This window comes from Sorex fumeus, unplaced genomic scaffold (genome assembly GCF_029834395.1).
Source record: "Sorex fumeus unplaced genomic scaffold, SorFum_2.1 ptg000006l, whole genome shotgun sequence".
NCBI lineage: Eukaryota > Metazoa > Chordata > Mammalia > Eulipotyphla > Soricidae > Sorex > Sorex fumeus.
The window spans coordinates 45,888,463-45,915,539 of NW_026606063.1; the positions used below are offsets into that span (position 1 = coordinate 45,888,463).

The window sequence follows — 27,077 nt, forward strand, 5'->3', positions numbered from 1 at the left end:
AGGGGTGGTAGAGAGAGGGTTTTCATTGGTTGCCACCAATGGTGGATGCTTCCTAGTTAGATTTTTATAGCCAAATGCCATCATGATATTCCACAAGTAACCAGCCTCTGTGTTTGAATCCTTCAGGTGGTGTTAGAGTGCTATGTAAGAAAGGACTTGGTCTACACCAAAGCCAACCCAACATTTCACCATTGGAAAGTCGACAATAGGAAATTTGGACTAACTTTCCAAAGCCCTGCTGATGCTCGAGCCTTTGACAGGGGCGTGAGGAAAGCAATCGAAGACCTTATAGAAGGTATTGAATTTGCCACTGTGTTCTTAGTGGGGCTGTGGAAATGTTCCAAGTTCACTTTAATTCTAGTAGTCTGCATGGTGTATTTGTGGTTTATTTGCAGGAGGCTTGAACGCCAGACCCGGTAGTTGTGAAAACTTGGGGGATATCCAAGGAAAACAAAGTGGTAGTGCATGGAGAAAGGAGATAGATGGGTTTCAGAATAAGGAGAATCTTACTGATTTTTAGACTCAGCTCTGAAAAAGCCAAGTTTGGACTCTTGAATAATTTCACCTTGTCCTGAGTATTGCCACTTCTTTGGTCTGATCTGTCAGAAGACTCAGGCCTAAACTGTACTCCTGGAGTTTGGGTCAGGTTAGGTCTTAATTATTGGACAGTGGGCAGTAGACATTGTGTTCTGTTTGATTGTTGACAGGAAGGCTCTTGGCCTGTTAGTTCTCACAGACTAGAAAACTGGCCAGTTGTCCCAAGTCTACAGAGGCAAAAACACAAGTTCTCCACTCATATATTCAGTTGTCAAGGCAAAGGATTTAAGGGTTCTATTGCAGGACCCTGTGAAGGAAGAAATATCAGGCAAGGCATGGAAAAACTAAATTCAGAATTTGGAGAAGTTAATCACAAGAGGATGTACATTTAATTCATTCAGGAAATGTTTTGAAGTTATTTCCTTTCATACAGATGTGGTGGAAGAGATAAAGATCTTCAGAAGAATTTCTTGGGGCCACAGAGATATCTGGTGTGGTCAAGCACATGCCCGCCATGTGCAGAGCCTGCCTTGACTCCCCACCACCTTGTGGAGCTCGCTCCTGAGCTGTGCCAGCAGTAGCCTGTATTTTATTTTTTATTGCATCTTATGATTTGGTTGGTTGGTTTTGAGGACATGCCCAGCTAATCTAACTGCTCTCACTGTGCTGCTGGCAGTGTCTGGGGGACCATGCAGTGGCGGGATTGAACCCAGGTCACATGAAGCACAGCATGTGCTCAGGCCATTGTGCACTCTCTCTGGCCCCAGACTAGCCGTTATTTGAGAGAGGGAGAGGGAAGGAGAGGGAGAGAGAGAGAGAGAGAGAGAGAGAGAGAGAGAGAGAGAGAGAGAGAGAGAGAGAGAGAAGAGAGGGTGGAGAGAGAAAAAGAGAGAATAAAGATCGCTTAATAAGGCATCAGCCATAGGAAAATTCTAACTAAAATGTGAATGTATCCATTACAGCTGTACAATGGCATACGGATAATTAATAGCCATGTTCATGTTACAGGTCTGACATGTGACAGATACTTATTTTTTTTTAAGTGGCAGATATTTTAAATGTTATTAAACAGCTTTTAAATGTTTAGAGAGAAGTTTCTATGTTACTGATCTAAGCTTACTGTCTGTCTTTGTTCTTAGTCACTAAAGCTGCGTACGAAATTTGGTTCTTCTGTTTGTAATTGTTTCTCTTATGCCCTCTCTCATTGTCCTCTATTAAAACTTGCCTTAAACATAATACACTGAAATCATTCCAAGACTGGAGAAAACCCTGAAAGATCAGTAGAAATTACACAGAGGACGTAGTGAGACTGTTGCCTTTTTATCCTGTAATCCCCTCATTGAAACTTTAAATAGTTCCCCTCTTTTTCTGAGCAATTCTTTTAATTTTGGTTTTGTATAATCACCGAATAGTTTCTAAGCACACCATTTTAAGGACCTACCCAAGAAAAGGAGAAGCTAGAGGATAAATTCCCATTTTGATATATCTATGGCTTTTGAAATGTTCTTCCTTTTGGCCATTGACAGGGTTCGTTAAGGGGAGATAGTGCAGGAGTTAAGACCTCATGCTCCAACCACAAGGGCCTGAGCAGCACTGTGTCCTCAGGAACCTCACATTGAACGTCTGGCTGGCTGAGGATCCCTGGGTACCATAGCCCCGCTTAGGATGGAAGCAAACAGAAAATAGTGTCAGTCAAGTAGATTGAATTATCATTGGTTTCTTTTGGGGAGAACTGGGACAGTAATACTGACTTCATACCAGCATGAAGAAAGGTCTAAACAGATAAGCAAATTGGCCCTAAATGATGATTCATCTCATAGTTGAATATATTGGGTTACTGCTTGAGCCCTAAATTTTTTTCCACAAAAACGGAAAACTCACTGATACTATATTATTATAAGAGAAAAATCCCCTTGCCAGGTATCAGCATAGAAAATGACTCCCACGGTCTAGATTTTAGAGTGCAGTGTCTGAATTGTAGAACAGGAGACAGCCAGACAGGCTACTTAATTGAGTCCTCTTATTGGTAGATGAGTAGACCAGAGGGCTAAGTCTGGTCACACAGCAAGAGTGTGACAGGACTAAAGAGAGGTTCTCAGTCTGGTATTTTTCCAAAGTCCTGCATAGTGGAAATCCTAAAGGATCGCTGTGGAAGCTAGTCTGAACTCAGGTCCTTCAGAGCAGTGGGCAGGCTCTCCTCTTACCCTCACTTGTGCTTCTTTGGTGGCCAGTGCAGAAGTGTGAGGGATTTTTTGGCAGTAATGCAAAACTACTTTCAGGAGCATCTTGTCTAGAATGAAAGAAAAGTAAATTATTTTGTATCCAGATAACATATTTTTGCTGATGATTCACATGCAGATGGAATGGAATGTGGTTTCCTTAAAATAGACTTTTTAAATGTGTTCGGCTTAACCTCTTTGGAAACACTTTTCTTTCATTTTTATTCTTTTAATTATTTATTTATTTACTTATTTATTTGGTCTTTTTAGGCTCGACAACATCATCTTCCACTATCCATAATGAAGCTGAGCTTGGTGATGATGACGTTTTCACAGTAAGTTCTTTCTGTCCTTTCCTTTCCAGATTCATTGACGAGCAGTTAAAAAAAGGGGGGGGTCTATTTAAGGGCATGACAGATACTCAACAACTTGGCCTTCGATGTTACTTTTGGGATGGTTTGTCTATGGACCATGTTGCAGTGGTACCATTCATCACATGGCACAACTTTGTTACCTCTCCTGGTCTGTTCCAACTTTCTCTCAATGTCATCCTCAGATTTAGAGTCACCCGCTGCCTGATTTGCCTAGAATTCTAGTTCTCGCATTGCAAATCTTTGGTCCCAGGGAATACTTCAATTCCAGGCAAACCAGGACAGCTGGTCAACCTACTGGAAGTCATCCTTTGAACATAGCTTTTCTCCCTGCCGTTAGTGATTCAGTATCTAATAAGAATCTGTATCTGAGGGTCAAACTCAAGGATCCTGTGGAAGGGGAAGGCTTGGTTAGTTTGACGCAGCTTGAGTTAATGAGATGTAGCTAGTGACGAAATGAATTCTCCCCCTTGCTTCTCTATTTAAATACTGTGCTTCTAGAAGTTAATTAACAGAGAGTTCATTGCCAGCCTGCTGTGTGCCGGGTGCCTTGTGGAGCAGAGCAGTAACGCAGCGTCTCTAAGAGCCACTTTGGGCACATACATCCTTTGATACCTGAACCAAATCTTGCTTCCTGCCTTGCATTCTGATATTTTTCTTTGCTTCATTTTCTTCTTCCTTTCACTGTGAAGCTTTTTGAAGCACATGGGATACTTTAAAGAATAATGCAGTGAATACCTATGTAAGATCCAGCTAGATTTGGCAGTTGCAACATTTGGGGTGCAACACACCTTTTTTTTTTTTTCTGTTGTGGTTGGAAGTCCCCTCTGAAATGTTTAGCATGCATCGCCTAAAAATAAGTCATTCACTTATGCACCCACAACACAATTACTTGACCTAGTAAAATTAATACGAATTTCTTGAGAGCATCTAATAGTTCTCCAGTAGTTCCTCAGTTATCTGGAGTATCTTTCATATTTTTTTTCCCCTTTTTAAGTCACACCTGGTAGTTCTCAGGAGTTTACTCCTGGCTCTGCACTCAGGAAGTACTCATGGCAGTGCTCAGGGGACCATATGAGACGCTAGGAATTGAACCTGAGTCGGCCGTGTGCACAGCAAACACCCTACCCACTATACTCTCATTCTGTCCACTATAGCTAGTTCTTCATTTTGTATTTAAAATATTGGTTTGGGCCTTTAAAATTGTTTCCTGGTGGGCTGAGTGCATGCAGTTCATACAGGAGGTCTTGTTGATCCCTGGCACCACACGGTTCCCCAAGCACTGCTGGGTATTACCCCTGAGCGTTGCTGTATCTGGTCCAAAAGCAACAAGAAATTATTTCCCGGTGTACTCATCCTACACACAGGATGGTTTCTACAGAGATTAGATTGGCCCATGAAAGGCTTAGAGCCTGGCACGGACTCTACAAAGCACTCTGGCCCAGAGATGAAAGAGAAGTGTGGGGTGGTCAGAGGAAGCTACTGAGGAGGCATATGCACACTGCACCTCAGTGACGTGTGAGCAGGGTTTGAGAGGGTCTCCAAGGCTGGCGGATCACAGGACTGAGGCAAAAGCAGAGGTTTCCTCAGTGAGTTGCATGAGCATTGCAGATCCCAACCTGATGTGAGCAGACCGTGTGTGGGGCTTAGGAAATGAACTCAGTTGTCCTTCTAGGGGCGGCTGGTGTGATGTGGTTCTGAACAGGCTTCCTATAGTGCTCCGAGCAGATCTTCTCAACAGTTGGCATGTTACTTACATCTGTTCCTTTGTCACGTTTTGAGAGACAAACAACAGCAGGAGGGTTAAAAGGTGGCTTCCTGTGCTCCAGAGCAAAACTGTCCTTCGCAGCTGCTTCCCAGCTACCTGCCAGAAGTGATTTATTGATTCAGGAGAGGGCAAAGAGGCAAAGGAGTGGTAGAAGCCAGCATCCCTCCTGGTTTTGTCCTTTAATCCACGGGGGATCAGCAAGCTACTCCAGGGTAACACCAAGTGCCTGGAAGGAAGTGTAAAAACAACCCCGCTGCTTCCAGACACCCTGGCACTCAGAGAAGAGCTCTGCGTAGTTGCATTCTGTGTCGCTTCTGTTGTGCGTGATCAGCTGTCCTCATTCCATTTATCTGCAAGTAAAATCTTATTAGTAATAATACCTCCCTTCCCCCAAGGAAAGTGCATCCTTGGGCCACTGGCGACAAGAATACATACATCTCTGGTAAGAATGAGGAGTCTCAAGTCTGACTGATGCGGTTCGGTCCCCTATGGCTAGATCCTGAGACAGTGAACAGACTGGCGCCGGGGCAAGGAGTAGCTGCTGTGGTAACCACTGTAGGTTCTGCAGCATCCGAGGCTGGTGATCTTCTACAACTTCTACTGGCAAGAAAGGTTAAGAACTTGGAATCATTTAATCTAGAAAGCGTGTAAGTGTTGAAAAGCCCTTTAACTTCTGAGGGATCAGAGTTAGTTTTCTAAGAGAATAGTGTTTGTGTGGGGGAAAACCTTTGAAGTATTTCCTTTGGTTCCTGTGGCTGGAGCCAGGGGTTTCCCTCTGTGTCAAGCAATCCTTTGTGCTAGGAGGAAAAGAGGACACTGACTATGGTCAGTGTACTGAAGCCCAGTCTGTGGGTGCACATACACTGTACCTGCCCTGCCCGGGCATCTGCTGCTGTTGCCAACACCACCTCTGTGGTCCTCCCTGCCTTTACACCTCACTGCCACCAATCTGCTGTGCCCACATCTTTCCTGCCTGAGCCACCACGGGACACCCCTGAATAGCAACTACTCTGAAGTTCTGGGTTCGGGGCCTTTTACTCACGCCCACCCTAATTTTTCTCCCTCCACCTATTGTGTTCATTGTCTTGCCTTGCATGCCTTTGTGGCATGGCAGTGATTCAGTTCCTGGCACCACATATTGTCCCCCAAGCACTGCCCCTGAGCACAGAGCCAGTTGTAGCTCCTGAACACCACTGGTGTGGTCGAACAAAAATAAAAGAAATCTCAAAATATGACTCGGTGAACTGTTGTTCATTTCTTCTGCCCTGTCAAGACCCTCTTTGGTTTGTTTTGTTTCCTGAGAAAATGCATTTTCACTTAATTACATTTTATGTAAGTCATTCCTCATTGTTTTCTGAACATATACCAGATACGGTATATAACAATGATTTTGATATTTCATTGCTTCACTGTCATCCTGGGTGGAAGGGATCACTTAAAGGTGGGAGATTTGAGAAGGGTCTCGGGTAAAGGGTTTTGTGTCCGTTTTTTGTTTTGTTTGTTTTGGTTTGGAGAACACGCCCAGCGGTGCTCAGGGCTTGCTCCTGGCTTTACATGCAGGAATCACTCCTGGTGGGCCTCAGAGGGCATGGATAGTGCCAGGGATCGAACCTAGGTTAGCCTCATGCAAGGCGAATGCCTTGCCTGCTGTACTATCGCTCCAGCTTCCTTGTGTTGGTTGTTTTCTGTCTGCATGTGGTAGTCAAGCTCCTAGCACTGTCGATCACTACAGGCTGTGGTGTTCCTGTTGCATCACCCTATCCCCTGTCCCCTGTCCTCAGAGGGGTGGGCTGTGGGGTTGGTCGCTCAGGGATGATTGATCTAGACGAGCACAAATACTGCAGTGGCACAGGGACGCTCAGCATTGAACTGGACCATGTGAGGGAATTCCAGTCCCTGAACCATTTGGCACAAACCTGTAAGATGGGTAATGTAAAGACGCTGAAACTATAAAACACGTGACAGGCACTTTGGGGTATTGCTAAGAGCACATGTTTGCTGGTGCCTGTCCGTGACAGCTTCCCCCCGCCCCCCCCCCCCCCTTTTTTTAACTTCAGAGCTGGGGAGACGTGTGGGGCAGAATGGAAAGACCCTCCAGTCAGTTCTCTGTGTTCTTCTGCCTTTGCGGAGGAGACATGTGCTGCATCTTATCTGGTGGGGGAGGCCTGTGTAAACTTGAAATAGGAGCAGTTTCACTCCCTGGGTAAACTGAGCTGGTTTGCTCCCTGACTTCCTCCCAGGTCCCTGCAGCTGGGGATTCTGAGGCAGGCCAGAGGTGAGAGAGGCAAGTGGAGGAAGAGGGTCAGTCGAGAACGTGGGCTGCAGAGAACTCGGGAAAGTCCGCCCATCTTACAGTCATTTAATGAACAGATCTCCCAGTTCCTGTTCTACAGGGTTTGCTTCATTAAAACCTAGAGGTTTACTTACTAGTCTGGAACTCTAAACTCATTTTATTTATTTATTTATTTATTTATTGCTTTTTGGGTCACACCCGGCAATGCACAGGGGTTACTCCTGTCTCTGCACTCAGGAACTACTCCTGGTGGTACTCAGAGGACCATATGAGATGCTGGGAATCAAACCCGGGTCGGCCGTGTGCAAGGCAAATGTCCTACCTGCTGTGCTATCACTCCAGCCCTCTAAACTCATTTTAAAGCATTACTGGCTTCTTTAGTGGACGGGATCATTTTAACGCGATCTTGTGAGAACATAGCTCCAGCAACCTCTAGACTTCTAGAACGGGCTGATCTGGAGCCGGTGGTTAGTGGTGTCTGTGCTTCAGCTGTCCTGCTGAGCACTGCCTTCTGGCTCCACCAAGGGGGAGAGGGAAATCATTGTTTCACAGAGAGATACAGGGAGAGGGGGCATACAAGCTAGCTAAGTCTTTATCTTCCATAATGAACAGTCCTTAAATTAATATCTAAGACTTGCTCTTCAAGCCAGGACCTCCCTTGGATGCGTATCTCGCTTGTCGGTTTCTTTGCTAGCCTACTTCCACTCTTGGAGAAGCCTGTGTTCCCTGTCAAACACAAACACTTCCTCTCTCTCCCCTCACATCTTTCTAAATAAATTTCAATAAAAACTTATCTTGCTTTACAAAAAAAAAAAAATCAATCTGCAAATCAAGAAGTAGTAGTTTAACTATAAAACATCAGGCGAAGTGCCGAGAAATACAGGAAGGAGTTAGCATGTGAGATGGCTCAGAGGGCTCGAGCACAGCCCGGCTTCCAGAAGCCTAGAGCTCAGTCCCATCACCACCATTAGGGGTGATCCCTGCGTCCCCCTCCCCCCCCTCCAAAAAACAAAAAAAAAAGGCAAACATTGAAAGTGAGAAGCTGAGATGGAGAGGAACAAGACTGCTAGTTGCGATATTAATAAAGAATTGGATGGCTCATGGAGGGCTGGGTATTTGATCATTGTATAATTGAAACCCAAGCACAAAAATTTGTAAATCTACAACTGTACCTCATGGTGTTTCACTGATAAAAATTAAAAGAAAAAGAAAAAAAAATTGGCTGGACACGTTCTAGGTGAAAAGGAAGCTCAGATAGAGAAGAGAGCACCAAATGAAGGGTGTTGTGAGGACCCTCCCAGGGTGGGAGAAGCATGCTAAAAGTAGTCTATAGACCAAACATGATTGCCACTCAATGCCTCTCTTGCAAAACACAGTACCCAAAAGAAGAGAGAGAGAACAAGGGGAAATACCCTGCCACAGAGGCAGGATGGGACGGGGGGGGGGGGGGGGGGGGAGGGGGGGAGGATGCTGGGACCCGTGGTGATGGATGACGGGCACTGGTGGAGGGATGGGCACTTGATCATTGTATAACTGAAACCCAAGCACAAAATTTGTAAGCCTATAACTGTACCTCATGGTGTTTCACTAATAAAAAAAAGAAAAAAGAAAAAAAAATTGGCTGGGGTGGGCGTGGGGGGGTGGGGGGGGAGGGAGAAGAGGAATAGAGAAAGTTTCCTTCCCTACACCAGTCCTGGCTTTCTCGCAGCCTCGGCTTCAAGAGACACAACCAAGGTTGCGTTCCATGACTCGAAGCCCCACTGGTAGTCTGAGTACTGCAGAAATAACAGCATCTCAAGCTCAGTCACTGGAGCAGGGCTTGTGGCTCAGTGCTAAAGCATTTACTTAGCTGGCAATGAGAATGAGTGGGTAAGGTAACAGGAATTAGCTGGGAATGTTTGATGCGCGGGGGAGGCAGTCGTAGCTTAAAGACACATCAACTCCTTCCATTTCCAGCTCTTGGAATCTAAGGGGATTCATATTCTAAGAACCCACCTCCCTCCTTCTGGCACCTGGAAGACTTCCCTCTTTTCGAGACAGTGGTATTAACTCAGAGTTGGATGAGAGCTCCCTTGCGGTCACTCAGCTTATTCACCAGGGAAGACCAATGTGTGTCCTCTCTCAGGCCTTTTCAGTTTGCTACCAGTTTTTCCTTTTCCCCTACTGAATTACTACATTTATTTCAGCTGTTTTGGGTTTTTTTTTTTTTCCAAACAAATGAATACAAGAGGTATTATCTTGGGCTTCTCAGGGACCCAAGTTGGAAAGGGGAGAGATAAAAAGATAAATTTGTGGGGCTGGAGCATTAGCACAGCGGGTAGGGCGTTTGCCTTGTACGCAGCCAACCCGGGGTTCCATTCCCAGCATCCCATATGGTCCCCTGAGCAGTGCCAGGAGTAATTCCTGAGTGCAGAGCCAGGAGTAACCCCTGTGCATCGCCAGGCTGACCCAAAAAGAAAAAAAAGATTTGTGTCCCCTGAAAAAAAAACTCTTTTGCTCTCAAAAAAAAAAGGGTTTTTTTTTTGTTTTTGTTTGTTTGTTTGTTTTCAATGTAAGTTTGTGGTCAAGACTTTCAGCGGTCCCTTCATTTCACCAGCTTGGAATCACTGAATGAGTTTCAGAACCTAGAGGTCCCCAGCAGAGCAATTTGAAGCTGCCTGGTGAAGGCCTACCCTATGTTAAAGTTTTGATTTTTTTTTTTTTTTTGGTGTTTTGGTGGTGTTTCTTTTTATCTAGGTTTATACTTCTCACTTAAGTATTTCTGAATATAATCAGTCCTAATCAATTAATACTTTCTAATTAAACCCAGGTATCTTGAGGCATCCATCTCTAATGAATTTTTATGGTGATTCTTTGTGCCATACCTTGGCAGAATCTAAGTTACTCACATTATTTTATGTGGAGTTTGAATTGTCTTCAGAACCCAGTTGGAAAAACTCGGATGGTATTTGATATGTGTGCCATTGTTTAGTGTACGTTGTTTCTTCTAGAAAATGGTCTGTATTCACTTAGGCAAAAATGATCTGTCTTTTAAAGCAGCCTGTTCAACGTTTAGCCATGTTTTGACCAGACTCTGGAAAAAGTAGTCTTTCCTCATGCCCTACATTTGACCCCTTGACATCCTGTTTACTACAGGCTGCATTTTATTACTTTCTGGCTGTTGAGAGCAGTTGTCCCTAATGACATCCCTAGCCCCCTCCTTCCCCCCAATTCACTCCAGGTGTTTCTTGCCCATGACTAGAGCAAGTGGCGAGGACTAAGGTAATATGCAGTGATCTGTTTTATCCTGATGACCTTTTGAATATTTGCAGGTGTGCTTATTTTTATTTTCACCAAATGGGAAAAAAATGGTTTTATTGAATTCTGTAATTATCAAGACTTTATGTATAGAAAGGGAGGAGTGCCAAGTACCCCAAATTTTTCCTTTCCACCTACTTCATTTCCCACCCCCACCCCCCAACATCAAAGCTGAAGGTGGATCTACCAAATTTGTTAATATATTTCATTTGCTGATTACTTTATTTCACATGTAGGCCTTGAGTTTGCAGAGCTTTGGACCCAGGAAAAGTCTGGCTGCCAAACTTGTTGCTGCCGGTAGTTAGCTGTGGTCATTGATCATTTGGACTCCAAGCCTTAAGGATAAACTTACTGCTCCCTCTGAGGTTCTGTTTACTGGCTTCAAGCTGGTGGATCTGACCTTCCTGTGCTTGGTCCACACACCTGCTCTCTGAGGTCCACAATGATGCTCGCACTTTTCAGAGAGGTGAAGCAGCCTGTGCTCAGTTCCACATACTGCCCCTCTTACCCCCCCCCCACCGCTGTCCCCACCAGAATGCCACCCCACATAAGCTTGTCAAACATGCAGAGCTTCAAGGAAATGTTTATTCAATACATTCGATAAGTGTTCCTATATCAAGCATATCAGATTCTTTATTGCAAAGGAACCCCCCACCACCACCACCACACACACACACGTGAGGGGCTTTTTGGTGCAGCATATTGGGTTGCAGGAATGGGGGTGAGAGGATTTTTCGGTGTTTTTTTAAAAACAGGAAAGGTTTTTTAAAAACAGGAAAGAAAGAAAATTAGGGCCAAAGTAATAGTACAGTAGGTAGGGAGCTTGCATGTATGTGGCCGACCCAGGTTTGATTCCTAGCACCCCAGACCTGACAGGAGTGATCCTAGATTAAGAGCCAGGAGGCCAGGAGTAATAAGCCCTGAGCATCTCGAAGGTGCCGGGGGCGAGGCGGGGGGGGGGGGGGGGGGGGGGGGGGGGAATGAATTAGGTTAAAAATAAAAATTCCTCCAACAAAGTTGAGAAGTTTAGTTCATGAAAGGGACCTGTGGTGACTTAATAAGAAAGTGAAGCGCTCGGGGCAGGCAGCGATGCTCTATGTTTGACCCCGGGGAGCAGTGCCCTGTGACTGCTGCTGCAGGGGCCCAGCTCTGCTGGGATGGCTGGAAAGGCCTGATGATGGATGGAGGCCGCTTTTTCTTCCAAACGACAATGATTCAGAAGCTCACATTACACAAGAGGAGGAGGATCTTTAGATTCAACATGCATTGCCTACAGTGGCTAAATTAAAGCAATTAGATGTCCCAGCCTCAAACAAGAAGCTTTGAAATTGTCTCCACATTGCAGGAAACCCAAAGGCATTGTGCTAGCCCTCCCACGGGTATGTTTCCTCCTTTACACATATATCATCTCATCTTTTCAAGCTGTAGATAGGGCGATACTTATTTCCACTTTACTAATTTATACACAGTTTATAGTCATGGTTATCTGAAACCCCGGTCCTCCTGCTACCGACCCTGTAGCCCTCCCAGGGAAGTTAAGCTACGGGTTTATCAGAATCTTTTCTGATCAGATTTTCATCTAGCTCCAAATTTTGTCTTCTTCATAATTAAAGAAGCCCCATTTTTACCTCCTAGACCCTAGAAAAAAACAATGCTTCCCTCCCCCTCCTCCCCCCCCCCCCCCCACACACACACACACACTGTGCGCTGCCTCTTAGACCTGGTCAGCTAGCTGCGGCCATAAAGAACCAGGTCTATAGCCAATTTCCTGTTCTGCTTTGCCTCTTTGTTGCCTCTTTGAAAGAGAAAACCTGGAACCAATATGGGCCCTTAGGACAGAGGAGCCATTGCTAAACTGTTCTGAAAGACCTATTGGCAAAGTAAGTGACAATATCCTGTTTGCCCAAGGAATAAGCATTGGTCATATCTCTTTTAGCTCACGGAAGAGAAAGACAAGCTTTGCTGAAGAATCAGAAACATCAACTCAAAAACAACAGTGCTATCTATGGTGGTGGAAAGGTGTAAGGTGGTGGGGTTGGTGTTCGAATATTAAGTGTAATCAAATATTGTGAACTACTTTATAAAAATTAAATTTAAAAAAAAAGCAGTGCATGTGGCTGACATGGATTCAGTCCCAGACCCCTCTATGGTCCCTGAGCCCTGCCGGGTGTGACCCCCAAACAGAACAGAAACAGCTCAACTCCGCCACCAGTGCTAGAAGCCTCTGAGGCTTTCATCCTGTTGACTGTCTTCTGAGAAACCTAAGTTGCCCAGAGCTTCAGGTGAATGGGCCAGTCTCCTGGCCTGAGGTAGAGGGAAATAGTAGCTATTTATATTTAATGTCTGATACATACTTAACAAAAGAAGTTCCAGCAATAGGAACAACAATGAATATTACTTTAGTTCCATCAGCTGTTGAATTTATTCTGGTGATGGACTGCAATTTTCAAAAAGAGAATTGTGGTTATAATTAGCTACCTTAAAAAATAATTTTCTCTTTTATTTCTTCCCTCCCCCTTCTCCTTTCTTGTGTTGTGATGTCGTAGTAACCTGTATCGCACACTAAGCCCCAGGGCTCACAGAGTTTGCACACCCCTAGTTGTGTCTGCTTGCACACGTGCTGCTTAGCCAACTTTAAAAATTCAGGAGAGTCGGAGCAATAGTACAGCAGCTAGGGCACTTACCTTGCCTGCAGTCAATCCAGGTTCAATCCCCAACACCACATCTGGTCCCCTGCTCCCCTGCCAGAAGTGATCCCTGAGCGCAGAGCCAAGAGTAAGACCTGAGCAGCACCAGGGATGGCCCAAAATCAAACCAAAAGAAAATTCCAAAGAGAGCTAGGGAGATGACAGTGGCTTAAGTCATTCAACCAGCATGCGGCTGCAGGCATGACCCTAGTTCAAAGTCTAGCACCAAGTATAGTTCCACTCAGCACTGCTGAGTGTGGCCCCAAAACAAATACTCAAAAGAACATCTTATAAAGTAAGGCATAAATCCCACTTAATCCATCTGAAATCTGTGGATCTTAGCTAAGTAACAGTCTTTTTCCAACCCCTTGGCCCTGTAATGTTCTTAGGAGGATGGCCTCTAGAATTGTTAGAGCTCTGTTAAACCCTGGCTATCAACCAGTGCAGCCTCATTGTACGCAAGGAAGAAACCCAGGGAAGACATACGTCCTTGCCTAGGGGTCAAGGTGATCCCATTCTTAGTGCTGTTCTTGCTCAGTGTTGCTCTATAACGCCTTTTTTTTTTTTTAATTTTTTTTTAACGCCTGCAGGATCTGGCTCCTGAAGCAGTCCCGTAACTGGACGAGACTCTGCCTTATCCAAACACAAAGGCCTATTTACCTCCCGAACTGGTTGCTCAGATGAGGCTTGGCTCCTTGCACTGTGCATTTTCTTCCATTTACACCTCGGCTCTTGTCATTCTGGGGACACACGCACGGAACCCCTCTGCTTGTTTGCTCTCCCTCTTGAGCTGGGGTTTGTCCCATTTGTCTTCGATCCCAAGGGGGAGAAGAGAATTGCTGGTTTTCTTTCAGTTGTCTCGGGGGTGTGCTCAGTAGGAGTGCCCTGTTCCAGAAAGCCATAAACCAGGTGCCCCTCAATAGTCCAAGTGTCCTTGAGAAAACAGCCTGGGAACACCTTTCCTGTCCCTCAAGCCCTGTTTGCCAGCTGCTGCTCCTTTGTTCTGCCACACCACCCCCACCCCTGTCCCTTTTTGGAAAAACAAAGATTTAGCAGGAAACCCCAGGGGAGTTGAAGGGACACATAGAGTCCTTGAAAACACTTGTTTCACTTTGAAATGCCTAATGGTCTGGCCTACCCTGAATACACTGAACAGCAGCCAGGAGCCCAGCCCAGGATGGGTCACCTAAGCAACCGCCTCCTCCTGGAGCCCCCGTGGTCAGAAAGGTTGGTTGGCTTTCCAGACCTAGGGCATGCGAACTGTGGCATGTGCTGCTGCTTTAAGAGCCCCCAGCTAAGCAGAAGTGAAGAAAGAGTAGCCAGGTTTCTAGGAAGCAGAAATCATCTTTTCCAAGATAAGCTCATACAGGAAGGAGCAGTCACCATTGAATGGCAGTGTCTGGCATCCAAGCTCTTTCTCCAGCCCTACCAAGTCTCATTCAAACCAGGTAGTCTGACCTTAGGTAAACAGCCAGGGCCTTTTGCATTTAGAATTTTGATTGGTTATCAGTCTATTGGGCTGCAGCGATAGCACAGCAGGTAGGGCGTTTGCCTTGCATGCGGCCGACATAGCCGACCCTGAGTTCGATTCCTTCGCCCCTGTCGGAGAGCCTAGCAAGCTACTGAGAGTATCGAGCCTGCACGGCAAAGCCTGGCAAGCTATTCATGACGTATTCGATATGCCAAACACAGTAACAAGTCTCACGATGTTACTGGACCCACTAGAGCAAATTGATGAACAACGGGAGGACAGTGACTGTGACAGTGATCAGTCTATCAAACATCCCAGTCAGAGGGGCTGGAGAGATAGCACAGCAGGTAGGACATTTGCCTTGCATGTGGCTGGCCTGGGTTTGATTCCCAGCATCCCATATGGTCCCCTGAGGACCCCAGGAGTGCCAGGAGTAACCCCTGTGTGTCACCGGGTGTGACCCAAAAAGCAAAAAAAAACATGGTTTTAAAACCATCTCCTATTTCTTATTAAATTCTGGGAAGCATAGGAAATAATAGCAGGGCTGGAGCAATAGCACAGCGGCAGGGCATTTGCCTTGCACGCAGCCAACATGGCCAACCAGAGTTCGATTCCTCCGCCCCTCTCGGAGAGCCCGGCAAGCTACCGAGAGTATCTCGCCCGCACGGCAGAGCCTGGCAAGCTCCCTGTGACGTATTCGATATGCCAAACACAGTAACAACAAAGTCTCCAATGGAGACGTTACTGGGCCCGCTCGAGCAGATCAGTGATCAACGGGATGGCCTTTGTTGTTTTGGCCTTGTGATGAACACATCTTGGGTCTTTTGAGTACCAGCCATTGGAAACTTGCTTTGCCTGAAGAAGTGTTTTGGCTGAGCATCATATTTCTAGGTCTTGTTTCCACTTGTGCACCTATCACTGATGCCTCTTCTCAGCAAAGTTGCTGGCCCTGCCACCTTCTGTGTCTGTGCCTTCAGGAAGAGATGGGTGTTTCTACTAACGGTACAGTTTGGTCAGGCAGTGTTTCTGGCTGGCAGTGCCCGCTGCATCCCTTCAGCCTAGTAGCCTCTAACTCTTGCTCCCACCTTCCTTCTCTTCTCGTCTCCTGTTCTTTGAGTTCTTTATCAAAGTATTAACTCAGTTTACTGACAGTTAGAAGACTTTTGAAACAGTCACCCAGAACTTGTTATGCTTAAGAATATGTGACTTTGGGGGCTGGAGTGTGATAGCACAGCTGGTAGGGTGTTTGCCTTGCACACGGCCGACCCTGGTTTGACTCCCAGCATCCCATATGGTCCCCCGAGCACTGTCAGAAGTAATTCCTGAGTGTATGAGCCAGGAGTAACCCATGTGCATCGCCAGGTGTGACCCAAAAAGCCCCCGGGGGGGGAGGGGGAGAATATGTGGCTTTTTAAAAATTGAATAGTAGCCATGGGAAAAATTAAAAATGCAGTGGGACCCAAGGGTCTTACTCCTAATAAAGGGAAGAAACAGGTGAAGATAAAATGTAATTCATTTGTTATATTGTTCCAAAATACAGGCTTGTTTCACTTCACAGATGCTGTGTTTTTTTACACCATCAAAAAGTATTAAAATTCTCTGTAGGCTCTCATGATGGCATCTTTTTGTTTAAGTCAATAATGTATTTTTACCAAAGGTATATATATTGAGTTTTTAAATTATTTTTTGTTTTGGTTTTGGGGCCACATCCAGTGGTACTCAAGGATTACCCCTGATTCTGTGCTCTGGGGGTCACTCCTGACAATAATTGGCGGACCATATGCAGGGCCAGGGAGTGAACCAGTGTTGGCCATGTGTATAAGACAGGCACTTTAATTCCTGTATTATCTGTGGACCATACATTGTTTTTCTAAGTCAGTGCTGTGACACACTGAGCTACAGTGTCACCATAACCTTTACATGCTCTTTGAAATCAAAGAATTCATGTGGCCCCTTTATTGCTTTGTTCTGGAACAGAACCTGTAGCATCTCCAAAAAGTAAGGATACAGAAGAAGATGCAAAGCTGCAGAGCTTAGCTTTCAGTGTAGAATAATTTTGATACATTACTAGGCCAAGTAAGTGTCAAGTGAAAAGAAGAAAGGAAAAAAAAAACATTCTTGTGCCAATATAAGTGTAAAGTTCCTAGGTAAATTATCAAAATATTTTTGATACTTTACCACATCAGATATCTCTAAAAACAAACTGAGTGAAACACTAGTCAGGGATATCCTGATGCAAAGATGGCACATTTTGAAAGCTAAGTGCCTGTTTCATACATTAATATCAGATAAGAAAGGTGAATGATTTCCATTAATAACCTCATTAGATGCAGAAAGAAACATCTGGTGGCATTCAGGTTCTTTTGATGAAAAACTTTACTTATCTAGAATAGAAGTAAACTCTTGAGACTTCACTTTATAATCATTCCAGTCATCTTAGAAAAATCATATTTAATAGAGAACAGTGGATGTTGACCCATTATTAAAAGTGTACTCATGCCAAGCAGGCCCTTTTCACCTCGTTTTTCCTATCAAGATGTAAGTTCTGACTAAGATAAAATAATAAGAAAAAAAGACAAAAATGAACAAGACAAAATGAAAAGGAATCTATCTACACTCTCTTTTCTGGGTTATATGATTTACCTAGAAGAATCCAGAAAATCACTGAATAAACTATTGGATTTAGGGTCGGTGTAACTGAATCAGTAGCTTCTATCACCAGTAGCAGTTAAGAAGATGAAAATACCTAATCTCATGTTTTGTTTGTTTTGGGGCCACACCCAGGGCTTATTCCTAGCTGTGTGCTTAGGACTCAGTCCTGGCGATGTTCCAGGTACCATATCGGTGCCAGGAATCCAACCAGGGTCAGCCACAATCAAGGCAAACAACTTTAAACTCTCTCCCTCTCCGTCCCTCTCCTCTCTCTCCCTCTCCGTCTCCTTCTCTTTATCCCTCTCCCTCTCCCTCTCAGATCTGTGTCATTTTCTAGTAACCCTTTAGAAGATTTATCTCCATTTTACATATGTATAAAAGTGGGCTTTAACTTGACTAAAATCTCACCATTTCATCTGAATTCAATCTGCCTGAGTGGAGAGAGAATACAGGTGTGCTCTCAATGCGGTACACGTACCCCATTGTGATTTTGTCCAGTGCCTTGCATTGGGTTGCAGACTCCCCCACCCCCGCCAGGTGATTTTGTTCTTCATTGTTTCTTATTCCCTCCCTTTATTGTTGTTAATGGTGTTGTGATAACCAGAGGTGTCACACACACCTGGATGTGATGCTCACTAGAGGGTTGCACATTAGTTTGTGACACTTGCTGGAGTCATTGATGCTCACTCACATGCTCGCTAGAGGTCACATTTCCCTTCTGGAAATTGGGGGCGCTGCAGATAACAGATCTGCCAGGCTCAGGCTAGGAGGCATCTGAGGCACCAGGGAGTTGGACTCATGACTGTTTCCATGCAAGGCAGGCTCCCTAGGCCCCAGCAGTGTTCCTCCAGCCCCCGTTGCAGTCTTATCAACAGATAGCTTTGTCACATGGGCAGGTCTGTCTTCAAAGGCAGGGCAGGTGGTGTGAAAGACTGCTCTGACTGCTTTCTGGGGAAGCCAGTGACGGTGAAGCCACCCCTCTAGGAGTCTGAGGTCCCTCAGTACTGACTGGCCACAGGAGTCTCTGCTGTTTTTTCTCAATCCCCAACAGTTCAGTGACACCCACCAAAGAGCAAGGTGGGTCAGTGTGTGTTTTCAGAAGATCCTGCCACACTCTATCTCTCCCGCCACCCACGTTCGGCAGTCTCGAGCCGTTTCTCCCCACTCCAGGGAGGTCGATGGTGATGGGCAGGCGAAGCAGTGAACGAGGGCCAGGCTGATTGGTATCAATTGTAGTTTATTCCAATCTTCACTCTTACCTCTGATTCTGCCCTCCGGAGCCCAAGCTCCCGAGCCTGAGCCCGTGCCTCAGTTTGAGCCTCTGCCCGAGCCTCAGCCTGAGCCTCAGTCTCTGCTCTCTTGAGCCCAAGCCCCCTTCGCTCTTACAGTCTTAGTTTATATAGCAATCACGTAGGGTGGTGACACAAAAGTGGGTTGAACATTAACAAATCAGCAAAGAGAGGTAAGACCACTCCTTGAGGAGATTAACTCAAGGATTAAATCTCATCTAAAGAGATTTATTCCAGCTGAGAGCAACACCAGGAGAATTACTCCATAACTTAGAGGCCAGCTGGGTATTCTAGGGGAAAGGACAATTCAGATAGAAAGGGGAACACCAAGTGGAGGGTGTTTGGAGGATCCTCCCAGGAGGGGAGATGCAGGTTGAAAGTAGACTGGACTGAACATGTTCGCCACTCAATGCCTCTTTGACTGATCACAACACCCAGGAGGAGAGAGAAAACAAAAGGGAATGCCCTGCCACAGTGGCAGGGGGGGATGGGGGGATGGGAGGATGGGGGGGGAGGGATATTATCCTGGTGGTGGGAAATGGGCACTGGTGGAGGGATGGGTATTTGATCGTGGTATGACCGAGATCCAAGCACAAAAATTTGTAAATCTACAACTGTACCTCATGGTGTTTCACTAATAAAAAAAAAATATATATATATATATATATAAAGAGATTTATTCCAGATTACTAGGAGATCTGCTCAAGGGTGGGATCCCAACAAGGGTGTATTCTTTCCTCAGCTAGTAATCTAAATAGTTGTAGTAAGTCTACTTCTAATATTTCTAGCAATATCATTCTGTATGAGCACAGTAAGAGATAAACTTACAGTTGGTTCTTCCTGAGGACATCTCACTATATATTCTGATATATATATATATTACAGTCCTCAGGCCAAGTTAGTCTTCCTAGCCCAGCAGGGTCCTAGTCTCGTCGTTACTTACTTTTGGATCATGACAACATTTGTCCATGATCATGCCCTCAACTTATAGTTGAGTATCGTGGTGCTTCAGCCTGGCTCATTTCGATGCCGGGGTAGCGCATAGCTTGCCCTGGGTCCATTCAGTCCCTCATCGGGACCCTGCTTTTGGGGTGCTGGGAACAAAGGGCAGCTGAGTCAAGAAAGCAGATGCCCAGGAGTAAATATTATTCGGAGTGAATCAACTCCCAAGTTGCAAAGCATAATATTAACTGTCCTCCTGTGTCCATACAAAAAGGACATTGCTTTAAGGTAAACTATGCAGAGGACATAACTTACAAGTTCAGTGTCCTTAGAAGGATCTGATCTTACAAGCTAACAGAATCTGATTAGGGAGAAAAGGTGATTAACTGGCTGGGGAGGAGAGTACAGAGAAGAGTTTACAGATAAACAGAAGAATGGGAGTGACTTGGGAGCACTGTGATGGGTGTAACCAGATAAACCTGAGCTCCCTGTGGCAATGTTATTCTACAGGTCAGCAGCCATATCTGACTGGCAGGCTGTTGCTGTTATCAGCAGGGACTAATAATGCTTGTCCAGGGATCTTGGCCTGTTTGTGTGGTGTGTGTGTGTGTGTGTGTGTGTGCGCGCGTGCATGTGCGTGCACACACACACACACACATGCACAACCTACTTCACTTTCCTATGGCCTCGGCTTAAACCAGAGACAGATTTGTGGAACAACCAGTTCAGACCTGCATAGGGGTAAAGGGAGATTTTTTTTTCCTTACAATTTTCTTGTCTATGTCCTGACAGCACATTCCTTTTATAGGTCACACTTAGACCTCTGCAAGGTTTTCTGGAGGCCAGGGAAATAGCTCAACAAGCTGGAGTACATGCCCAAACCCCCAGCCTCCCTCCAATAAATAACATTGCCTGATCCTCTAAACCTAAATAAGCCAGGGCTTCTAACATGCTCTTGCACGCTCTCCTTCCCAGGTTCAGGCAGACGCAGAGTCGTAGGGGTGTGGAAGACCATGGGCTGGGCCGGGCTGTGTCCTCAGCTCTACCCACGGGAGGTGGTGAGCCTGGGGCATGCCTCAGCTTCCTGTGCTTCTGCTCCTTTGTACAGATTTGTCATGAGCTGATAAGAGGCACTGCAAGGCCTTCCCAGGCCTTGTTCTGGCACGTGTGTGGGATCCAAGAGGCGATGCCCTTTTCCCCTGCACTGTGGGACAAGGCTGATGAGATTGGGGAGGACCACACAGGTGGCATTTCTGATCGATGGGTTAATGAATACTGGCACTCACTGGGCGTGACGCTTTTCTCAGGAAGACTTTACACACTGCTCCCCGAGGCCTGGGCCACAGAAAATAGGGTGGATTGGGGAGAACAGATGACTAACGCGCAGATGACCTTGATATCTGGACGGGGCTTCTGAGCGCTAAGCCTCAAGCGTGTTTCCCGAGTTCAGTACGTGTGGAGCTGGAACCTCCAGGGTGATTGTCATCTGGGTGTCGGATAAGCATTTAACCCTTGAGATTTGAATCACACTGCTCTCATCCCGAAGGTATTTATTGAGAGCTGTAGAACCCTTGCAATGCATGCCAGGCGCCCTTATCGCACCCTGGGTTTGATAGCACTTGAGCACACAGTTTACCTGGGTAAGTTGGACGTGGTTCACCTCAGAGCAGGCCCCAGAATGCTTGGGGGAGAACTGAGACCCGGGGCCCGGCTCAGCACAGTGTGTGTGCGTGCAGCGGGCTCCCTCGTCTCTGTGTGTGACTGTGGCAGCGGGTCACCTACATCCTGCTCACACGCAGCCAGGGCCTGGCACAAACTCGCAGTAGTAGACAGTGAGAGGGTGTTGGCAAAATGGTTCTGCAGTTGCCGGCCCCGTGTTAAAAGAGGGAGGTGGTACCCCCCAACAAAGAGACATGGAAAGGTGGGGGAGTCTTTGTAATGGGGTTTTTCCAGGGTCTAACAGTAAAATATTTCTGTTTGGTATGAGTTTGTTTGTTATTTGGGAGGTCTGGGAATACGCAACTCTCCATCACAGTCAATGGCAGTAGCACTCTTAGCACCTAGTGCCTCGCCTGCCTGCCAAATAGGAACGGTCCGCTTTGGGTTTCTGGGGAAAACTGGTGCTGAGGTGAGTCAGGCCACAGCCCAGGGTTCATCCCCTGGGGGGGGGGGGGGCACTTCACCACCAGTCCCCAGTTCTGCCCTCTTGCAGCACTCCTGGCGCTCACCCGGGGGCAGGGGGTTGGGGGGTGCAAGAGACTGTGTGCAGAACCTGTTCCTTCTCTCCTGTGCACAGCAGAGCAAGTGCTCCCACTGTTCCTGTGACCCTGTGGTCCACCCAGCGGCCCCCCGTAGGCAGGGCCAGTCTGGAGTGCTGGAGTATGGGATGCCCACTTCCCATGCATGTCAGGATGGGCACAGTAAAGGGTCTCCCATTTCTCCTCTTTGACTGTGCTTTCAGACATACAATATTTCCACCTGGAAAATTGGTACCCCTGATACACTAATGGTTTTCCTCTCTCTGAAACAGGAATCGACCCCCCATGTACAAGCATTGAGTTTAATTTTTGCTTGTTTTTATCTATATCACCCCTCCACCCCTGCTTGCCCTTCCCCTGGGGCCACAGAGTCCTGAGCAGACCGAGATGCGGAACACGGGAGGCCTGGTTGTAGGGGCTCTCCCACCAAGCCTGGCCGCTACTCCAACATTTTAGAAAACAAAGCCAGCTTTCCCAGGTCTGGTGGCAGGACTCCTCTGCCTGTCCTTCAGTGCCAGGATAAACTACAGATTTGGGGAAGTCCGGCAATAGGCCACAAGTGAGGGTAGAAGGCCTGCAAGGGTCTGGTGTGAGGTTTTGTAAACTTATGTTTCATCGACTCTTTATGGTTGCCTCCCTCCACACAGACAGCTACAGACAGTTCTTCAAATTCTTCTCAGAAGAGGGAACAACCAACTCGGACAATCTCTTCTCCCACATCCTGTGAGCACCGGAGAATTTATACCATGGGTCACCTCCATGACCCGTACCCCACGGACCACTATCACCTCGAACAGGTGAGCCACACCCCGCTCCTCTGAGGTCTCGTCAGCAGATGGTTCCAGCTCTGGCCCAGCCTCCTTGCCCTCCTGCCAAGCCAGATGCCCCGACAGCGCTCCTCTGGCATACCTGCACCCCCTACTCAAGGGGTGGGCACCTCACCCTTCATCAGGTCCCTTCCTTTGTCAAATCAATCTAGTCATTTTACTTAATCCTCATGACAGCACCACCTCACAAAGCAGGCCTTTGACGCTCGGTGTAGAAGAGAAGGCGGAGGTGAGGGATGGGGTTCTTGGCAGAAAGAGACTTGACCTCAGGCCTCTCTCAGGCCCTTATATGGCCTCTTCCTGGGGGCGTTGGACAGGCACACCCCGCCAGGCTGGGGACCGAGGGATCCTCATACTGGCTCCAGCAGGGCATCCTGGACCGCCAGCCTGGGCTTGCTCCAGGAGACAGAGGGGCCGTCTGATTCCGTAACTCCCAGAAATTGCTGAGCAGGTATGCAGAGCCTTCCTGCCTGGGCAATTGAGATGCCCTGTCAAGCTGGCTCCCAACATAGGGGACACAGACGGGTGCCCCTGGGGAAAGGACGTGACCACCAAGCTGCTCTAAATAAAAAGGGGGCACAGCAGTTTGGCTTTTGGTTACAGGGCCACACCTGGTGGTGCTTAGAGACTACTTCTGGTTCCATGTCTGGGGGTCACTCCTGGTAGTCTTGGGGGAACACGTGTGCCAGGCATCACACTAAGTACTCCAGCCCACAGTTTTATTTAACTTCAGCATAAAGCTTTCCATGACTGTTTAAAAGTAATTTTTATGGATGCCTCCTAGTGTTTGGACATTAAAATGTTCATTTTGAAAATTACTTTATGGAGGCCAGAGAGATAGTACAGGTAGCAGGGTGCTTGGTTTGCATATGGTCCACCCAGATTCAATCCTTGGTACACCATATGGTCTCCAAAGCGTTTCCAGGAGTGCTCCCTAAGTACGGAGCTAGGAGTAAGCCTTGAGGCACTACTGGGTGTGGCCCAGTACCCCCCCACACACACACACAAAATATATATATAATAAAATAAAATTACATTATGGTTAATACTAGATGGGGTATGCCTTTTTTACTCTCCATAATTTGCTAAATTAAAAAAGTAGCACAGCCTGTGTCAAGTCCTCAGACATTTTTTTAATCCCATAGGATTGTGATTTTCCCATGTTCAAGAACCTCTGATGTCGAGAGTCTGATAAATTAGGTCAAAGTGTGTCAGACATGGTCCCTGCCCCCTCTCACCCCCGTGGGAGCTTCTGGCCTGGTGGGAAGTGAGGGGAAGTCTCATGACTGAGTGATAACGTCTGTAACATGAGGAGGAAGGAGGAGGAGGAGGATGACCACAGATAGCAAACACCTCAGAGCCCAGGCTGCTGTCTCCATTCTTTCTCTCCATCCTCACTGAGCAGCTACTGGTAAATCCCGTAGTCTGAATTTTACTTGAGAGTTCACTCAGCCAAGCTGCGCGCCCTTTAGAAGGCCTTCTGGCCCTAGCAACTGAGATGTCCTGTCAAGGCTGCTCACGGCATCTCTATCAAACCAACAGACATTTCTTTAGTGCCTGCCACTCAGGACCAAGGTGCCTACTCACCAGAGCAGAACCACCTGCAGAAGCAATTCTTTCCCCCTAAAGAATCTTGCAGGCTGAGTAAGAGGGCTAGGAGAAGGGGGTCTGGGGAAAGGCTCTGGGCACCTCCTGCCTGGGCTGATGGCAACTCTACCCACCACACATGAGACCCTGACTGGCAGGATTCAAATCCAGCCTGCCCACCTCCACACCTGCACACCTTCCCTTTCCAGCTCAGAGACACTCATCTCCCAGCCACTGATCCTTCCTTGTGAGCCTTATAGTCCCTAAAACCCCCTTTTTCTTTTCTGAGTATGAACCCCCCCTCGGTGAGAGCGTGTTTTACACAGGTCCTCTGTGTGTGATATGTGCAGAGAATGAACATGCTTTACCTTTATTAACATGATAGACACTAAGGTGCCTCCCTTCACATGCACATCCTCCAGCTCTCCTCTGCCGGGAAGGTGGGGAACTGTTCTCAGTTTCTTCCAAACTGCGGGGAAACTAAGCCTCCAGAGAGCAGCAGAACCCTCGCCTTGCCTCACCTCACCTGTGGAGGCGGGAGGTGAATGAAGGGAGGTGGAGGAGGTAGCATGCTATGCAGGCTGGAATCTTTGGAGCTGCACGCAGGCCTGGGCAGCTGGTCATGCTTCTGCAAAAAAGGGGAGATCACTGTCTCTGGCCATTAAACTACTTCCTGACCCAGGCATAGGTTGCGAGTGGACTTAAAATCATCATTAAGCTCTCCCCCTCTCCCAACCCCCCACCCCCCAGCCCTTGGTGTTCTGTTGTGATCTTTTTTGATAAGGTTTTCAAGGTGAAGGTGTGTGTATTGTGGGGCGCGGGAGTGGGAGTATGTATTGATTTTGCAGCCGCCACACCAATGTCTCCCTTTTCTCGGGCAGCAGAGGCCCTACCGCCAGGTGAGCTTCCCCGACGACGATGAGGAGATCGTGCGCATCAACCCCCGGGAGAAGCTCTGGATGACGGGCTACGAGGATTACCGGCACGCGCCCGTGCGCGGCAAGTACCTGGACACGGCGGACGACGCGGACTCGTACGTGCGCTTCGCCAAGGGCGAGATCCCCAAGCACGACTACAACTACCCCTACGTGGACTCCTCGGACTTTGGCCTGGGCGAGGACCCCAAGGGCCGCGGGGGCGGCGTGATCAAGACGCAGCCGCCACGGGGCAAGAGCCGGGGCCGCAAGGAGGACGGGGAGCGCTCGCGGTGCGAGTACTGCAGGGACATGTTCAACCACGAGGAGAACCGCAGGGGCCACTGTCAGGACGCGCCCGACGCCGTGAGGACTTGCATCCGCCGCGTGAGCTGTATGTGGTGCGCGGACAGCATGCTCTATCACTGTATGTCGGACCCCGAGGGCGACTATACAGACCCCTGCTCGTGCGACACCAGCGACGAGAAGTTTTGCCTCCGGTGGATGGCTCTTATCGCCTTGTCGTTCCTGGCCCCCTGTATGTGCTGTTACCTGCCCCTGCGCGCCTGCTACAACTGCGGGGTCATGTGCCGGTGCTGTGGCGGGAAGCACAAAGCGGCCGTGTGACCCCCGTCTTCCTCCCCAGCCACAGCCACGAGGGCACTTGTCTCCTGCATACTCCCCTTCCCCCCTCGCCCCCGCCGCCCCCCCCTTCCATCCTCCCTCCCAATGGTGCGCCGTCCCAGCCTGGGGAATCCGCCTGGCGGATTCTGCACTCCCCACCTCTCCCATCAGACACACACACACACACACACACACACACACACACACACACACACACAGTGTTCTAAGGAAAAGAACCTTCCACAGACTCTTACAACTAACAATCTGTAATCGAGCTGTCTTCTACACATGTTGAATTCCCGTCTTCCCTCCCCACCCGCTTTCCACTTCAAAGCGCCTGCAGTCACAGCCGATGGTTTGGGGTGGGTTCTTAGAAGTGGGGATGTTTCCAAGAGCGAGAAGACCCTCTTTCTCTTGGGTAATCTGCTTGCCTGTTGCTAAGGAACACCTGATTCCTGTGAAAATGTGATGTTAGAATGGTGAAATCCTACCGCAAGTATTTTAGCATGCAGCCAGTTCTTACCTATAGGAGGAGAGCTACTACACAAACTCCTAACCACCCTCCACCACCACCCCTCCTCCAAACAGGATCACTCCATCTTTCCCAAAGCCAGATTTCCCCTGGAAGCTACAGTTTCTCTCTGAATACTTTGTCCTTTTCTGCCCACCCCACCCCTTCCCAGAGCTGCTGGTTCTTCACCGAAGCCACACTCATCACCTGGAAAACTACAGAGAATTGAGCCTTAACTTGTGAGAATCAGGACAGTTCCTTAACCAGCCTAGTGTCCTTTTGGATCAGGTCTAGAAAGGGAATTGCGGGATTCTCTGATCCTCCCCAGTGACCCTTCCCCTCAAAGTAGAACTTTTTCAAATGGTATCACCATCTCTTCTAAAAGTTTAGCAATAGTAGAAGAAAATGCTAATGAGGTTAAGAAATTCTGCTCATTATTCTGCAAACCAAATAGTCTCTTCACACACTAACCAGTGTTCTCCTAACACAAGGTTGTGGGTACATAAAACGACGAGAGGTTTCGGTTTTGGTTTTTTGTCTCCTGACACTGGCTGTTTTCTATTAACCAGGGAAAAATTTAAATGTCATACATTTGAAGAGTAGTGGGTTGCATTTTATTTGGTGGGGGGGGGGGGGGTAGGGGGGGTTGTGTTTTGTTTTCCTCTCAGACTCAAGTTCACATTACCAAATTCATCAATTTATACTTGGGAAAAAATAAGGCCATATGTAAAAACTCTTCCAAAGCCTAAGTGTCTTTGTTCGCAGCCGGGCCAGACCTACAGGGATTGGTTCGGCAGACTGGGTCTTCCGGTGCCGAGCCACTCAGTGGG

The 27,077-nt window shown here is 47.3% G+C and overlaps 1 protein-coding gene across 2 annotated transcripts in view; it reads left to right on the forward strand.

Annotated features, from left to right (window-relative positions):
• The window catches only part of SPRED2 (sprouty related EVH1 domain containing 2), a 122,421-nt gene extending 96,603 nt beyond the window's left edge, over window positions 1-25,818 (forward strand). The window contains exons 3-6 of one of the 2 annotated variants that reach the window (XM_056124873.1): window positions 127-295; window positions 3,027-3,091; window positions 22,432-22,581; window positions 25,080-25,818. In XM_056124873.1, the coding sequence (XP_055980848.1) occupies window positions 127-295; window positions 3,027-3,091; window positions 22,432-22,581; window positions 25,080-25,739 (1,044 nt within the window). In that variant the 3' untranslated portion in view covers window positions 25,740-25,818. The remainder of the gene's footprint in view (window positions 1-126; window positions 296-3,026; window positions 3,092-22,431; window positions 22,582-25,079) is intronic. The other variant, XM_056124874.1, reaches the window with a different exon arrangement.
• Window positions 25,819-27,077: the final 1,259 nt, after the last annotated feature.